The 18,035-nt window shown below is 33.0% G+C and overlaps 2 protein-coding genes across 4 annotated transcripts; one reads left to right on the top strand and one right to left on the bottom strand.

Annotated features, from left to right (window-relative positions):
* Window positions 1–6,728: 6,728 nt before the first annotated feature.
* On the top strand, window positions 6,729–11,316 carry LOC131656108 (delta-1-pyrroline-5-carboxylate synthase-like). The gene is made up of 19 exons (XM_058925878.1): window positions 6,729–6,886; window positions 7,022–7,093; window positions 7,188–7,291; window positions 7,417–7,519; window positions 7,689–8,128; window positions 8,331–8,481; window positions 8,566–8,730; window positions 8,851–8,928; window positions 9,089–9,178; window positions 9,268–9,354; window positions 9,469–9,555; window positions 9,662–9,758; window positions 9,854–9,957; window positions 10,044–10,119; window positions 10,281–10,431; window positions 10,530–10,598; window positions 10,713–10,779; window positions 10,875–10,945; window positions 11,055–11,316. The coding sequence occupies exons 1-19, from the start codon at window positions 6,827–6,829 to the stop codon at window positions 11,128–11,130; spliced, it is 2,148 nt and encodes a 715-aa protein (XP_058781861.1). The 5' UTR covers window positions 6,729–6,826; the 3' UTR covers window positions 11,131–11,316.
* Window positions 11,317–12,367: 1,051 nt separating this feature from the next.
* Window positions 12,368–16,832, bottom strand: LOC131661908 (mannose-1-phosphate guanylyltransferase 1-like). Of its 3 annotated transcripts, none has more exons than XM_058931564.1 (5): window positions 16,620–16,832; window positions 14,867–15,036; window positions 13,752–13,814; window positions 13,408–13,647; window positions 12,368–13,326 (listed from the first exon to the last, which is right to left on the bottom strand). In XM_058931564.1, exons 2-5 carry the CDS (start codon window positions 14,975–14,977, stop codon window positions 12,655–12,657), a joined length of 1,086 nt encoding a protein of 361 aa, XP_058787547.1. In that variant the 5' UTR covers window positions 14,978–15,036; window positions 16,620–16,832; the 3' UTR covers window positions 12,368–12,654. The 3 variants fall into 3 exon arrangements, with proteins under 3 accessions (XP_058787547.1, XP_058787549.1, XP_058787548.1); XM_058931566.1 differs by lacking the exon at window positions 16,620–16,832 and adding an exon at window positions 15,479–16,417; XM_058931565.1 differs by lacking the exon at window positions 16,620–16,832 and adding an exon at window positions 15,294–15,446.
* Window positions 16,833–18,035: the final 1,203 nt, after the last annotated feature.

Below are 18,035 nucleotides of genomic sequence, written 5' to 3'. Positions count from 1 at the left end.
TAAAATTGTGCAAGAACTTTACAGAGTACCTAACTCATAGAAATAGTTGTAAAGATAAGGTGCTCTCCTTTTTTTATCACCTTTCTTTAGCTGATCAGATCATCGACAAAGACAATTTTCTCTTTATTCTCCTGATGGGGCGATGGTCCACCTCAGATACCTCCTGGCCTCCTTAACCAATGAGCATGATGGGAGGGTCGACATCTTCTTAGATGTCGCCTATTAATGATCATGGATACTCATATGCCAATGGACTATCTCTATGAATTTTTCGACATTATACCTTCAGAACCACGAGGCAATCGTATCCTCATTTCCCTTTAATTTGGAGTATATGCCCACCCCGATCCTTCTAAGTGTAATTAGCAATGTGTCTATAGGAGACACGAGTGATTATCCTCTGGCATCTGAACAAATTCTTCTCGTGCTGAGAGCATGACATAATGGAGATTTCTTAAGGGGCTCTTCTCCAAAGTGGCCTCTTGGTACTTACGGATTGAGCCTGGTTTCCTTATCCCCCATGATCATCTCCTTACGGCTCATCAAAGTTTGGAAAGAAGTTAAATGAGACTGTTAACCAGAGGCATCTTCAATGACACTTCGTTTCAATGCCTCGGGGCCCTGGGTGTCTTTTTCCCCACTTATTCTTCCATATAAAGTATGATTTTCACTGTTACGCTAATGTAAGCTATAAAGCTACTAAAGACCAATACGTCTCTATTATAACGCACCAACTTTGATCTACAAATATCTAGTCGATTGATTACATTGGATCAAGATTTGTCACTTAGACTAGAGTCTATTGTATATGAGGTATCTCGTAAGGTCTTTTGTCGGTGGTGGAAACTGTTGTGATCATTGGTAGGTTTATATCTGCAATTTGTGGAACTTCCTCGTTCTTCAAACATATTCATGCATGAACATATTCATTTCTTGACTGAACATCAACTATCTAGGTAGAAGAGGTATTCTTGTCGCTCATAGTCTATTGCATATGATGTATCTCGTAAGGTCTTCTAGTGGAGGTGGAAATTGTCTTGATCATTGGTAGGTCTGCATATGCAATTTGTGGAACTTCCTCTTTCTTCGAACATATTCAAGCGCGAACATATTCATTTCTTGATTGAGCGTAAAATAGACAAATATAAGCGGTATTCTAGCAGTGGATCGTCGCTGAAAGTAACTGTGTTATGGATCTAACTGATGAGAATAAGGCGAGGTAGATTGAAATCATAATAGCTAACACTTCACATCATGGAAGTGGATAACATTATTCATGGCACTAGTCACTAATAATTTTGCGTTGGGAGTTTGCCGCACTTTTTTGCAATCAGGAAATTTTGGTGTGATATGATTTTCATTGTGATCTAGTAGTTTCGGCATGATATGATCTTCATTCACCGTTTAGAGGTCCTTCGCCACATGGAGAAGGTGCTTTGGTAATGGATATACACCAGGAGTCTCTATGGACTTTCATTTTCTATTCTTCTATGAATCTGAGTTAGGATCTAGCATCGTCTGTTCATAGAATTTTCACATGAATCATAATTTTGGAAGTCCAAGGAATCGAAGTTGAAATGCTACTTGATTGGATTGAGCATGACAAATCTTCATGTTTGATTTTGATTGTTCTTGATTCAATTACCTAAGAAGATTTCAAACGGGTGAGTGAGAGCACGAACATGAGATCATGGAAAACATAGGAATTGAAAGTCGATTCCCACAGACAATAAAAATATTATGTTATAGAACCAAGCTTGGATGTAAACAGTTGATGTGAAATCCGGAACTGGTGGTGCAAGCGTGGATCTATAAGTTTAGTACTCCAATGTCCAAGTCAATTCAAGATTCAAAATGATGTAGTGAGAAGTGGAGATCAGAAAGTGTACCTTACATTTCGTATGAGATAACTTTCACATCCTAGATGATATTGGAGTAAATTTGAGTTGGTTTGAGCCTTAATAATTTGGACCTTTGACACCACACACACATAGATACTTAATTATAACATTTTTCCTTGAGCTTTCATAACATATACATTGAACTTATAAACTAAATCATATATCCTCTAAAGGATTTAGTAAATATGTTATCCAATTGATTATTTGAACAAACAAAATTATTTATTATTTCTCCATAAAGAAACCTTATCTCTTAAAAAGTGAGAATCAATATTTATGTGCCTAGTTCTTTTATGAAAAATAAATTTGGAGACTATATGTAATGCATCTTGGTTGTCACATATTAATTTCATTTTCTTGAAGTTTCCTAATTTGAATTGTTGGAGTAATTGTTTTATCCACGTGAGTTCCCAACTTATTGTTTCCATAACACGATATTCTACTCAGGGGCGGATCTAGACATTACATATTGGTGTGGCTAAACATAAAATAAAGTATGAACCAAATTATAGAGTTACAAGACGATATTTAACCACTAATCACTCATTTTATTACATAATCAACTTTTCACAAACTTCATTTCTGAAATAACACATTCTACACTTGTTGTTGCTACGGCAAGACTAAAGACAACTTTATACACCTATAAACTATATCAAATATGTTACACTTATTTTATGATATTCTCTTCTTTTATTAATATATTATTCTGCTTTGCTATTAAAAAAAATATGACTAGTTTAAATTTTAAACCATCATAAATCCGGCTTAAATCATCGTAGAAACAACACTACTAATTATTTTTTAACTCTTCAATTCACTTTTAAATATTTTATTAAAGAAATGATATTTTAAAATTTAAATATTTGTTTAATAAAATAATAATAATAGCACACGTAATATTTGTTTAATAAATAAAATATTGTTTAAGCATTTATAGTTAGGTAGATCCATTAGCACACATCACAATATTAAAAAAATATAAATAATCAGAAGCACTACTTAAAAGTGAAAATTAATACTCACTTAGTCCCATATTATTTGTCCCAATTGAACAATTCACACAGATTAAAAAACAATAATAAATGAAAGAGATAATAGTGACTTTACCAAATTATCCAAATTAATTATTGGTGTATTCAAATTATCATTAATGTTAAGTGAGAAAACAATAAATTAAGAATATTTATTAGAGGGTACAATTGAAAGATTAAATATAAAATTGTATCGATAATCTAAAGTGACAAGTATTTTAGGACAATTTTTTTCAAAATGTGACAATTATTTTGGGACGGATGGAGTAACATTTAATATAAGAATTTACAATAACAGAAATACATATATAATACTAGGCAACTATAAAGAACCTTGTGTATGTACCTGAAAAAATTGTTTATATCGATTATTTATATCGCTAAATGTGTTGAAGAAACTTGTTTATCTACCTGAAAAAATTGTTTATATCGATTGTTTATATCGTTAAATGTGTTGGCCTAAGCAATATTGATTGTTGTCATCTCATATGTCGTTCCATTTTTTCATGACAATAATAATTATTGGAGTGATAATAAATATCAAAAACACAAGTAAGACAAATGCAACAATGGATATCTAGTATATGAAAATTTCAAAAAACTGGTGTGGCTATAGCCACACTCAGCCTATACATAGATCCATTTCTACTTCTACACAAAATTTTACAACTATATTTTATTTCTTACTCCGCCAAGAGAGTAATTTTCCTCCAATGAAGATGCAATATCCTGAAGTGAACATTCTTTGTTGTTGAACTTGTCCAATCATCATTAGAATAACTCACAATTTTGATGTTACCCTTGTTTTCATAGAGTAATTTTTCACCCTTCATACATTTTATATACTTACAAATTTGAATCAAAATGTTTTAATAGTCATCACATGGAGTATTTAGAAATTAGATAACAATATTAACAAAGTAAGTATGGTCTTGTCACTGATGTTGATATATACCTAGGTATTTTAGTTTCTCCCCTTAAAATTGGTAGTATCTTGAAGTTGGGATCCATATGAGTGTCACTAGGCCAACAATCAAAAGACATATTCCTCAAATATATCAAAAGCATATCTTTGTTGAATAATAGTTACATCAGTCTTGGATTAAGCAAGTTCAATCCCCAAAAAATATTTTAGTGGCCCTAAATCTTTAGTCTAGAAGTGTAGATACATACTATGTTATTTTAACCATTAGGTTCCAGTTATATCATTACCAGTGATGATGATATCACCCTTCATACATTTTATATACTTACAAATTTGAATCAAAATGTTTTAATAGTCATCACATGGAGTATTTAGAAATTAGATAACAATATTAACAAAGTAAGTATGGTCTTGTCACTGATGTTGATATATACCTAGGTATTTTAGTTTCTCCCCTTAAAATTGGTAGTATCTTGAAGTTGGGATCCATATGAGTGTCACTAGGCCAACAATCAAAAGACATATTCCTCAAATATATCAAAAGCATATCTTTGTTGAATAATAGTTACATCAGTCTTGGATTAAGCAAGTTCAATCCCCAAAAAATATTTTAGTGGCCCTAAATCTTTAGTCTAGAAGTGTAGATACATACTATGTTATTTTAACCATTAGGTTCCAGTTATATCATTACCAGTGATGATGATATCATCAACATAACTCAATATGCAGAACCAAATAGTTAGTGACGAGTACATAAAGAAGAGAATGTGATTAAATTCACATCTAATCACTCCATGTTATTTAAATACACTGTTAAATATTCCAAACCAAGAACGAGGAGATTACTTCAATCCATAAAAAGATCGACAAAGCTGACATACGAGGTGAAAAGAAGTACCATTATCACTAGTCTCCGATGCACCATAAACACTTATTGTAAATCATCATGTAGGAAGGCATTTTTTCATGTCTAGTTGGTGGAGCGACCATTGATGAATAATAACTAACGAAAAAAAGGCATAAAGAGATCAGCAAAGTTAACACATCCTCCAGTAACTCATCATGTTGGAAGACATTTTCGATGTCCAGTTGATGGAACAACCATTGATGAATAACGACTAAGTAATGAAATAGGTGGACATATGCAATCTTGGTAACTCGGGAGAAAATATCTCCATCGTCAAGGCCAAATATGTATACGTATCGTTTCTCTACAAGACAAGATTTTAGGTGGTCAATCTTTCCATCAGGCCCAACATTAACTATATAGACCCATCAAGAATTCAATATAGTTTTTCGATCATGTAAGGGAACCGAATCCCAATATCTTTGAAGTGAAGAGTATCCATTCCATCTGTCATGTCTTTTCGCCATCCACGACCATATATAACTTCACTTGTACTTTTAGGAATAAACACAAAATCCAAATAAACCACAAAATTATACTAGAATGTAGATAATCAGTGATAATCTAAATGAAAAACAAAAATACTATTAAGATTATGAGCTGACATTTTACCTTTACGTTGAGGAATGTGTACTTTTTGTGTAGGATGTGAATATCGAACTTCCAACATATTAAAAAATAGTCTCGAAGAACAAGTGATGGACGCAGATAATGGACATGCCCTTTGTTGTTAGACACAAAAGGGCATGTGTATGATAAAGACATGTGTGGGGTGCATTTAGAAGAGTTATAACCTATGAAGAGAATGATTTTGACTGACTAGAATTATTGAGATATTTAGGAGTAACAAGAAAGAAAGGATATGTCTCAAAGAAGCTAGCATTGACAACGACAATGTACAATCTATTATACGGGTATTAGCATCAATATCCTTTTTCGCATATGAGAGTAGTTGAGTTAACCTGATCCTTCTAAGTGTAATTAGCAATGTGTCTATAGGAGACACGAGTGATTATCCTCTGGCATCTGATCAAATTCTTCTCGTGCTGAGAGCATGACATAATGGAGATGAGATTTCTCAAGGGGCTCTTCTCCAAAGTCGCCTCTTGGTCCTTACGGATTGAGCCTGGTTTCCTTATCCCCCATGATCATCTCCTTACGGATCATCAAAGTTTGGAAAGAAGTTAAATGAGACTGTTGACCAGAGGCATCTTCAATGACACTTCGCTTCAATGCCTCGGGGCCCTGGGGTGTCTTTTCCCCCACTTATTCTTCCATATAAAGCATGATCTTCACTGTTACGCTAATGTAAGCTATAAAGCTACTGAAGACCAATATGTCTCTATTATACTGCACCAACTTTGAAAAATTTGAAGACACTCATGATATGTTTCTACACGACTCACAGTCTAAGATAGACATTTTACACGTCTTTAAAGACGATTCTGTATCAAATAAACATGAAGTTAATCTAAAAAAGAGTAAAGAGAATAACCTACGTAGTTTTAATTTCAAATGAAACTAGTGTAATATAAATAAATTAGTGCATAAAAAACTAAATTAATGAAAAATATTTATAAAATATTTTGGCCCTTTTATAAGAAAATGTTGATTAAGTCTTTGAGACAAACATATAACAGAGGACATGGACATGTTGAGTTTCCAAAGTCCAAATTTAACAACTTTTATTATTTTAAGAGATAGTAGATGATAGTAAGATATTACAACCCCTTATATCTTTTATTTTATTTCTAGTGTCATGTATGACAGTTGTACTTGAGATTTTTTTTTATGAAAACAATCTCAAAATAAGATAATTCACCATCCAAACTTTCATTTATTACCTTTATTGTTTATTTCACCAAATATAATTTTCATTTGCTTTTACTCCTTTTTATAAACAATCTTTTTGTACTTTTTACAATTTAATTTTCATACAAAAATTAAAAAAAAAACTCAATTTTTATTGACACGTGAATGTGATATCACAAACTAAACACAACTCTCTTTCTCTTTCTTCTCTACCAACGACGCTGCACACTTCATTGGTCAGACAATAATGGAGAACGCCGACCCTTGTAGAGATTTCGTCAAAGATGTTAAGCGCATAATCATCAAGGTATTCATTCATTCTTCTTCATTTTCATCATTCCTTTTCAACTTCATTTTCATTATTATGTAATTGTGTATGCAATGCTTCAAAACCAAAATGGTGATGCAAATTACTAAGGTTGTTTTTTGATTTGTTTTTAAGGTTGGAACTGCTGTTGTTACTCGACAAGATGGAAGATTGGCAGTTGGAAAATTAGGGGCACTTTGTGAGCAGGTTAAAAAATGTTTTTTTGTTTTGTTTTTGTTTATGATGATAAAAATTGGATTTTGAATTGGGAATGTGTGACCCTTTTGAAAATAAATGGCAGATTAAGGAGCTGAACATTCTAGGTTATGAAGTTATTTTGGTTTCATCTGGTGCTGTTGGCTTAGGTCGACAAAGGCTTCGATATAGAAAATTGATTCATAGTAGGTAAGTAAAAGATGTAATGTAGGTTCAACACTTTTTTGGTTGTTGTTTTGATTAGTTTCACTTCATTTAAGCAAGATTCCCTTTTGAAGTAGTTGAATTGAAATTATAATTTGGAAATTTTACAGCTTTGCTGATCTTCAGAAGCCACAAGTTGAACTTGATGGCAAAGCTTGTGCTGCTGTTGGACAAAGCAGTCTTATGGCAACTTATGATGATTTGTTTAGTCAGGTTATTGTTGTTGATTTAATCGATTAGTTGATGTAGCATCTTATGATTGCCGTGGTTCGAATTTGATGTATTTTTTTTTGTCGATTTCGTTTTCAGTTATTAGTACTTTTATTTTAGGATAGCTTACATTGCTTTGTTAATTCTTTTTTTTTTGTACCCCGTGATGTAGCTGGATGTGACATCTGCGCAGCTTCTTGTTACTGACAATGATTTTAGAGACAAAGAGTTTAGAAAGCAACTTTCCGAAACTGTAAAATCACTTCTATCATTGAAAGTTATTCCAATATTCAACGAGAACGATGCAGTTAGTACTAGGAAAGCTCCATATGAGGATTCTTCTGGCATATTTTGGGACAATGACAGTTTATCGGCTTTGCTGGCCTTGGAATTAAAAGCAGATCTTCTTATTTTGTTGAGTGATGTAGACGGACTTTACAATGGCCCTCCAAGTGATCCTCAGTCAAAGCTCATTCACACATACATTAAGGAAAAGCATCAAAATGAAATTACTTTTGGAGATAAGTCTAGGGTGGGAAGAGGTGGGATGACGGCAAAAGTAACAGCTTCTGTTCATGCAGCTGATGCCGGCATTCCTGTTATCATTACCAGGTGCAGTGCTGTTTGCATTTCTCAAAAGCACCATTTTTATCGCATACTTGAATTCCCTCTTTAAAATTTATTTTTAAACATTTTTAAAGGCACCATTTTTAGGGCTGTTTTGTTATGGGATTATAAAAAAAAGTGTTTATTTCTACATCTGATTCTCATTTTCGCAAGTGGGTTCTGCAACATTTTGTTTTTCTCCTTTCAGTGGTAACACAGCTGAAAATCTCACTAAAATCCTCCAAGGACAGCGTATCGGTACCCTCTTCCATAAAGATGCGGCTAAGTGGGTTCCATTAAAAGAGGTTGATGTACGTGAAATGGCTGTTGCAGCTAGGGACTGTTCCAGACGGCTCCAGGTCTCTTTTATATCCTGAACATCGCTAAGCTTTCAATATACCATTCCTTCCGAAACATGCTAATTTCTCAATCTTACATTACAGGCCGCATCTTCGGAAGAAAGGAAACAAATTTTGCTAAATATAGCTGATGCCTTGGAATCGCATCAAAAAGAGATCAGGATCGAAAATGAAGCTGATGTTACAGCAGCTCAAGAAGCGGGATATGAAAAATCATTAGTAGCTAGGCTGGCTTTAAAGAACGAGAAGGCAAGATAGTTCACGTAAAGAAAAAATTATTTAAATTTTAGCTAACTAACTAATTATACATAATTGTTGAATTTTACACAAACTACTAAATTTCTCATGATAAACTATGTTAATCGACAGATTGCAGGCCTTGCCAACAACATACGAATTATTGCAAACATGGAAGATCCAATTGGTCGAATTTTAAAACGAACCGAGGTAATGAATAGTTTGTTTTAGCTATATATATACTCGTGCTTTTGTTGCCAAGTCATAAGATGATGTTTTGAATAAGTTTGTCATAGACACTCTTGATTTCACTCGTTAAAGTTGGTTGTTGTTGATCTAAGATATTTCTGATAGTTTCTTTTTTATTTAGCTTGCAGAGGGGCTAATTTTGGAGAAAACATCATCTCCTTTGGGAGTTCTTTTAATTGTTTTTGAGTCTCGCCCCGATGCACTAGTACAGGTAAATCAAACATGTTCATATTTTTCTGTTTATGGATTTGGCGCCGTTTATCTGCATTCTAAGCTAGTGTCTTCATATAATCTGAACAGATAGCTTCCTTAGCAATACGAAGCGGGAATGGGCTTCTCTTGAAAGGAGGAAAGGAGGCTAAGCGATCAAATGCAATTTTACACAAAGTTTAGTTTCAAATTAAATGATATTTTGTGAACTATTTTCTTTTACATTGTATTTTATTTGGCAGTTTCATCGATAAACATTTTTTTAGTAATTTTCCTTATCTGAAATTTCAGGTAATTACTGAAGCTATACCAGATACTGTTGGTTCAAAACTTATCGGACTCGTGACGTCAAGAGCGGAAATACCTGAGCTACTTAAGGTGAATATAGTACAAATTAATTTCCGGTTTATAAGCCTGCTCAGTTTGAATATATTGGCACGTTTAGCTAAGCTGGAACGGAACCTGTGTTCTATTTGATTTTCAGTTGGATGATGTAATTGATCTGGTGATTCCAAGAGGCAGCAACAAACTTGTTTCTGATATCAAAAGTTCCACGAAAATCCCTGTTCTAGGTCATGCTGGTAAGACCTTTCTGCTTCATATGGTATGGTAATTCCTTTTTCAAACGATAAAATAGTGACTATTGCGTATGATGTTATTTTGTTTCCGAAATCAGATGGAATTTGCCACGTCTATGTTGATAAATCTGCAAATTTGGAGATGGCTAAGCAGATTGTACTCGATGCAAAAACTGATTATCCAGCAGGATGCAATGCCATGGTAATTTAATTTACTGGATGATACTGCAAGCTTTGTAACTTTTCACCGCCGTGCATAATTCATGTTGTTTAAATTTCAACTCTTAGGAAACACTTCTTGTTCATAAGGATTTGGTAGAGAAAGGCTGGATAAATAATATTATCATCGACTTGCGGACAGAAGGTATGAATTTTAGCCTACTGTTCGATACTTAGATAATTATCTGCAGTTGTTTTTTGTATGATTGAAAAACAGTTTGTTGAAGTCAAATGAGTTCTTACACTGATTATAAAATTTAGCTTGTAATTTTTCTGGAACGGTTAGATGATCTAAAATTTATGCAGGCGTTACGATATATGGAGGACCCAAAGCAAGCTCTCTATTAAATATTCCACTTGCTCATTCATTACATCACGAGTATTGTTCTTTGGCTTGCACTATTGAAATCGTGGACGATGTTTATGCAGCTATCAGTCATATAAATCTTTATGGAAGGCACGTTACTCTAGTATTTCTTGATTATAACTTTGTTGAAGCATATTTTCTTTTCATTCATCTTTTCTAAAATTATTGCGGTTTCTCCTTTGTGGCAGTGCACATACTGATTCCATTATCACAGAAGATCATAAAGTAGCTGATGTATTTCTTCGTCAAGTTGACAGGTATTGTTTGCGGAAAACCTTTTTCTTTTTAAGCAATTAACCCTTTTTTGAGATTACATCTAATTGTAAAGTGGCATGCATTAATGTGAATAATCTTTGTTATTCTATTGGCAGTGCTGCTGTTTTTCACAATGCTAGTACAAGATTCAGTGATGGAGCACGATTTGGATTAGGCGCGGAGGTATGTTATTAGAAAACATTTTGTTTTTAGTGTCGGTAAGCTTTGTGCTAAGCTTGTTGATTTAATTCAAAAAAAAATATTTTGGACTTTAATAGGTTGGAATAAGTACAAGCCGGATTCATGCACGAGGTCCAGTAGGAGTTGATGGATTGTTAACAACCAGATGGTAAGAGCCGACGCGCTTTCTAATACTTTAGAAACGGCAAATAAACCTTCCAATAGGCTTATAAAAAAGGATCATAACTGTTGCATTAAATATTCATTTGCCATTGCAGGATTCTCAAAGGAAGTGGACAAGTAGTAGATGGTGATAAAGCAGTTAGCTACACCCACAGAGACATAACTACTTGATTTGTACATTTTGCTAGTGAATATCACTTGGTTGTACTTTATTTTCTTTAGTCTTTTTCTTCTGTATTGAGAGTGAGGTTCAAGTTGTACAATATTCAATTTAGAGAAGTGATGATAATTTGCATGAACTGCTTTGTATTTAACTATTTATTTTGTTTGTACAATAAAATGGCTTCCTTTCCAACATTTGGAAATTGATGGTCATTGTGCAACATTTTTTTCCAAGTTATTGCAGTTTTTACAGTTATGAAAATAGATAGCTTCCTTAAAGATATGTAGCGGTCATCAAATTCGTTTAAAGAGGGGATTAAAGGACTATAGAGTAATACTAATAATTTAATAAAAAAAAATTCTTTAGTGAAAAAATTTTGTAACATTATTTTTCACTGGTGATAAAAAAAACTTTAGATGATTAATGTGGTAGTATTTACTTGTAAAATAAAGTGGTAATATTTAAGTTTTGGAAGTACCTAGTTAGAGGTTTGTTCCACTTATTAGTCATACTAAATATGTAAACTATTTCATATTGGTAAGCGTTTTATTTTAATTTCTTTTCAATTTAGGGGCCTCATCTAAACCCAAAAAGACTGATAGCGGATTAAAGCATCATGTTCTAGAAAAGTTGTAGATAATTTGGATTTTGTTTCGTAAGAGAAATGAAAGCAAAATAGGAAAGGAAAAAGGGGGACGGAAGTTATCTGTCAAAATATTCTTTCCACTTTAGCCCATTTTTGCCAATGCAACTAGGATAATCCACTTAAAAACCATACATTGAGCATACATTTTTAGGATAAAACATAGATCTTGTCCCTTACTGCTCTTCCGTGTAAAATACTTGCAAAAACAGCTTTAAAATTGAACTAGTTGAGGAAAAGGTAAAAAACAATTAAAACATTTGTTAGCAGTTTTTAGTAATAAAGCAGTAATAATTTTATATATGTTATTGTATGTAAATGTAAATATTCTCCTACTATTTTCAAACATTGTCTTATAATTGCATAGCTTAGCTCATCCAATATCTTCCCATGGAGTTGTGGTTACATGGTAAGATAAACTTCTCACACCCACATTTTTCAATTTCTAATATTATATAATAATGATATCTTACATTATAGACTTTTGAATCATCAAAATCCTCTATGGCTCTACTACCATCACATCACACGGCAGTCCTACAGAAAATGTGAAAACTCTATTGGTCCCATGATAAGGAAATTTACCTGTCAAAGAATCCCAATTTTGCAACCCTCAAATAATTAGAAAAACTTCTGTACATAACACCAAAAGTAAAACAACTTTCGAACAAAATGCCAAACTTATGCCCTTTTACATGGACAGACCTTTCAAGTATGAATTATGGCATCACTCATTCTATATGAAACTGACTTGTACAATATGCAAGAAAGAGCATTGTGATTAATAATAAAAGCAAATAGTATGAAACGAACACATATTTCATTTCAAACTCGAGAACCTACTACCTCCTAAGTGCATGAAATGCTAAGAATTTGGATGGCAGAAGCCTCACATGACTATCTCTGGATTCAGAATGCTTGTTTTGATTTCCTTGTGGGGTAAAACCACACCACCATTGCTGTAAACCTCATCACACACATGGACATCTTCTCCAAGGATAGTCATATTCTCCACACGAGCCCATTGCCCGACAGTGGAATGCCATCCAATGATGCTGTTGGATATGCAAGCATGCTTCTTAATCCGAACTCCTCGCATTACAGTGCAGCTTGAAAGCCTGACACCTGACTCAATAATACAGCCAGGGCCAATTGCTACATCAGGTCCAATGAGACATCCCTCACCAATTGTGGCTGTCTCGTGCACAATTACATTCCCCAAAATGAGAGGGCCACTGGCCAACTTGGAAGAAGTATTTTTCCTCAGTGAGTCCAGGTAGAGTCTCAGGCCTGTGATATAGTCCCTTGGCTGTCCAATGTCCATCCAGAATCCTGGTAGAACCATTGCATATAGCTTTTTGTTTGCTGCAATCTTTGGAAAAACCTCTTTCTCGATAGAAGTGGGTCTCAGTTCAATATGATCCAAAACTGAGGGGTTCAATAGGTATATTCCAGCATTGATTTTGTTACCAACAAATAACTTTGGTTTCTCCACAAATTTCTCAACCTGGCCAGTGGTCTCTTCCATCACAACCACACCATATTTTGATGGCTCATCAACCTGCACAAGTATATATGTATGAAATAAATATATTGAATGCTATAATTTGCAATAGAAATTTTCTTTTTTCAACTCCGTTACCTTTGTCACCATAATGGAAGCCTCCCCTCCATGGGAATGGTGGAATTTTATCATTTCTTTAAGCGGATACTCACTGATAACATCACTGTTGAGAACAAAAAAAGGCTCACCAGAACCATCTATCAGCTTATCTCTGGCTAGAGCCAAGGGACCTGCGGTCCCCAATGGTTCAGTTTCTTGAGAGCAAGTGATTTTGATGTCGAGCTTTTCCTCAAAATCCTTCAAGAAATTCAACATCACCTGCAAGAGGAAGGGTTAACAAATTCAAAATATAGAAACTTTGTTTCATAAATGTCCGTGAGAATGACTGCACGCGATTAGGTAAAGAGTGGCACAATCCATACCTCTGGTTGGTAATTGATAGCCAACACCACTTCCGTAACTCCAATGTCCTTAAGAGCCTCTATCTGCAAAACAAATTAAAAGGAAAAACACAAAACATGATGGTTTATTAAGCCGTACTAAGACAAATATACATAAACATAAATAAATAAATATTTAGGTCTTGCACCTGCATATACTCAAAGGCAGTGATGGGATAATGAAAGGAACAAAATAAAATGAAAGGAGAAGAATTAAATATTAAATGGAATTTGAAATCCCTTCTCAATCAAACAATAACAATTTCACCAGCTTTTTTAGGAAAGGGGATGAAGATACAATAAAGAAACATGAACAAACACACACACACACTATATTAACCTAAAATACAATGATGGAGGAAGCAGATATCAAAAGTAATCTAAATCAACTCGTTGAGAAAATATATACTTCGACATACTAAACTGGAAAACTAAATGTATTGTTTCTGACCCAAGCAACAAAAGGAAACTTCTTTTTCCAGTATCTAGAGAATAGTGTCACATGGCAACACAAAAATCATAAACTCCTTCGATTAAGCTTGTCCAGATGTTGGACAAGCGTTGGTGTCCGACACTTGTACAACACCTGTGCAACACATGTTGGATAACTCAGAGAAGTGTCCTTAAAAAACAATTTTTTCCTTTGCATCGACATTCCATAGACTGCTTTACTATTATAATGGACACCTCTAAAAAATTAGAACACATATTTTTCAAAAGTAAAATAGTAGTATTTTATTTAGGTAATTGAAAGTTCTTACAAATGCACTTTTTTCACATACAAACATCGGTAGGAGATGGATAGGTGAAGGTAAAATTCTAACATATCTTATTTTAAATTTTATTGGTTGTTGCCTTGTTGAATATGAAAAAAAGTTGTGGATCTCTTATCCAAGAGTCAATAAGCATGCCAACTCATTTCTCTTAAAATTTCTGCAAAAATTATTTTGGCTATGCAGCATTCATGCAAAACTCTGATCCATGATATGAGGGAGAAAATATCACATAGAGGCTATTAAAAACAAAGCCCATCTCTAATTTACTCAGGTAGCATAGCAATTGTAAGGCTTCAAGAAAAGAGGTATCGAAAGCCTTACCTGGTGCAGAATCATAGGCTTGTTAGCAAAATCAACAAGAGGCTTGGGAACACTGAGTGTCAATGGCCTCAACCTTGTTCCAAAACCTCCAACCAGAATCAATGCCTTCATTGTGATGCGTCCTTTGGTTTTCCAGTAAAATTATAAACTTTGAAGCAGACCTAGAAAGGCTAAAAGATAACACAATAATATATGAGAAAACAACTTCCATGCTGTCCTATAAATATGCATAACAGGAAATAAATAACTTGAAAGGAACTCTTCAGTAACGTTTGCATAAATAAAACAGTTGGCAAAGATTTTGCATCTGAGCTGACAACTGTACCGAGGAGCGTGACACAGATGTAGCTACAGATGGTAACTGAAATCAACAAGCAAGAAAAATCTATGGATAAGCATAAGATACAAGGGTCTAAAAACTCATTACAAGAATCAAGCCCGATGACCATACTCGTGTCATTACAAGAATCATGGATCTAGGAACAGAAGTAAAAGTGATTCAAAAGGTTTAGATGCATATGAAAACAAAGACAAAATCCAGCTATGAAATGGGACTAGCTTTTAAGGAAAACAACAAAAACGGAAAATAGTTATTTATAATCATGGACCTACTATTTGTATTATATTCAAACAAGGATCAGCGTATATGGTAAGCATTACTTCTTAGCTTTGGAAAATAGTAGCTTTTCTTTTCAAAAACACCCACAGAAAGCTAGTTTATCTAGAAAAGAAATATGATATTTCGCCAAAAGTAAGCTAATCCAACCTGGCACTCAACTTCTGCTTGTCATTCAAGTATTAGACTTTTTCCTTCTATCAATATGAGAAGATTTCTTATACGGCTTTCATAATAAAATAAGAAAATAACCTCCACTTAAGAAGCTTTCAAAGTAAAGTGCATTGCTTAATTCAACATTATATCACCAAATTACTAGGTTAGGCTAATAAAGGAAAAAACTGTAATAATTCACTAAGTGTATGTGTATGTTTGGTTTCACAGTTTGAGTACTTAGAATTGAAGCTGTAGCTTTTGATTCTAAAAGTGATTGTTTACACTTAAATTTACTGTTCAGCTCACTTATGCAAAAATTTATCCAAATTTAAATCACTTTACCTTCGACTCACTTTAATCACGAATCAATTTTAAAAAATCAATTCACTTACGATCAATTTTATCAAACGCATAACCAAACACACTCTAATTCCAAACAGCCACCCTTTGCCACATCAGGTTGGGAGGGAGGGTGGTAGCGGTTATTACCTTAATCGTTCCCCTTTTGATATTAAAATCCCTAATAGTGGAGGTAAAGTTTTCCTGATGTTACATTCCACAATCCACTGTGGTCAATCCCATTAGGTTATAGCTGAACCTAGCTTTTACAAATAAAAACATACTGAAAGAATCTCCTAATCCTAGATCCATTGGTCCCTCCCAACGTCAAAAACCTGCCTCTTATATCTCTATATTTCATCATAAATTTTTCAGTATTAAATCATTTTTCAAACAATTTTCACCATATATACATACATACATACATACAACAAAAAGCTTAAATTGAAAGCAAAGAGAAAAAAATATACAGAATAGATCTGATAACTAGCACACAATTTCGCTGACACAATTAAACAAACACCTTGCGAACGCAACGAAATTCAGAAAGAAAGAAAAACAAAACAAAACGGTGATTGCAACGTAGATGAATGAACCAAGACAAAACCCATGCAGAATGTAAAGGCGAAAAAGAAAGAAAACCTGAAGATGTGAAGGGTGGGCGAATGAGAAACCAAGCCCCCCAAAGTGGAAGAAGTCAAGAAGAAGAGTCAGAAAGGTGTGTTGAAACAGAACAACAGCCTGACACAATGCAACTGTCCGGTCAATGAGCTGTAGCGATCGGATTGGTCATCGCTTGTCATCTTCTATATATATACGCGCCAACCAAACATGGCCTTGAATAAGTTTGTCACAGTGACGCACGAAACCCCTTTTTTTCCCAATTATTTCCTTTTTTTATTATTTAATTGATTGAATTTCCTTTTTAGTTTCTCACGTAACATTGATGCCTTGTTTGGTGTAGCAGCGTCGGTGGTTTCGGCTTTTGCGTTAGGATCCTTTTTTATTTTTTATTTATTTTTTATAAATTTTTCCTTTTAAATAAGGTAAAATTCATCTTTATTACACTCTGAAACAAATCACAACCAATCAAATCAAAAGGTAAAACAAAAGCTCTAACATTTTATTATTTAAAATTTAAACTGTTTGACTAAAAATTTAAAAGTAAACAAATTTAAATAAATGATAAAACTCAAAGAAAAATAATCAAATCAAAATTTAACATCAATATATTCGTCTATTTTTTCATTGTAGCTTTTTTTAGACAATCTTTTATTTAATTTGTGAGATTGATTTTTTTAGCGTTATAGTACTGTTTAATGCAATTATATATATATTATATATATAATAGAATTTAAAATTGCATATGGATATGTAATAAATCCTAATAAATAAGAGAAAAATAATATGCACTTTAATGTAAAATAATTTTACACTTTCAATCAATCACGACTTAAGTGTCAAGTCACCCTGTTATTTTAAAAAAAATTATGTGACATGCTTGATTGATGAATTCTAATTGGATGACAATATAAATTAATTTATATTATTAATGCACTACCTTTAACATCATCTAGATGTAACCTTGTGCGATGTACGGATATATTTTTTTAAATATTATTGCTAATTATACTAAATTAAAAAAATACTGATATCAGTAATTTTATAACATTTGTGTCTCTAATTTAAAATATAAGTGAGTTGTGTTTGATGTTTTATAGAATTACTTAAAATAAAAACTATATAAAATAAAATAAAATAATGTTAAATTAAGAATTGAAATAAAAAATAAGTAGAGTTGTGAAATTGAAATAGAAGAAATTCAAATTATAACTAAGAATTAAAAATTGAGTGCGAAATTATAAAATTATAAATTTAGAATAATTTTTTTATATAGATTTATGCTAAATAAAAATCATAAAATAAAAAATTCACCATTACATAAAGAATACATAAAGAAGTGGATATATTATTTTTTGATTGATTAGGAGTTTTAATTTAATTTTACTAATTATTTATATCAATTTAATGAATTAAATATTAATTTAATTAAATGAT

The sequence above is a fragment of the Vicia villosa genome, linkage group LG3, assembly GCF_029867415.1.
Source record: "Vicia villosa cultivar HV-30 ecotype Madison, WI linkage group LG3, Vvil1.0, whole genome shotgun sequence".
NCBI classification, from domain to species: Eukaryota; Viridiplantae; Streptophyta; class Magnoliopsida; order Fabales; family Fabaceae; genus Vicia; species Vicia villosa.
The sequence above is the reverse complement of the archived record's forward strand: the minus strand, read 5'-3'. Positions and strand labels throughout refer to the sequence as shown.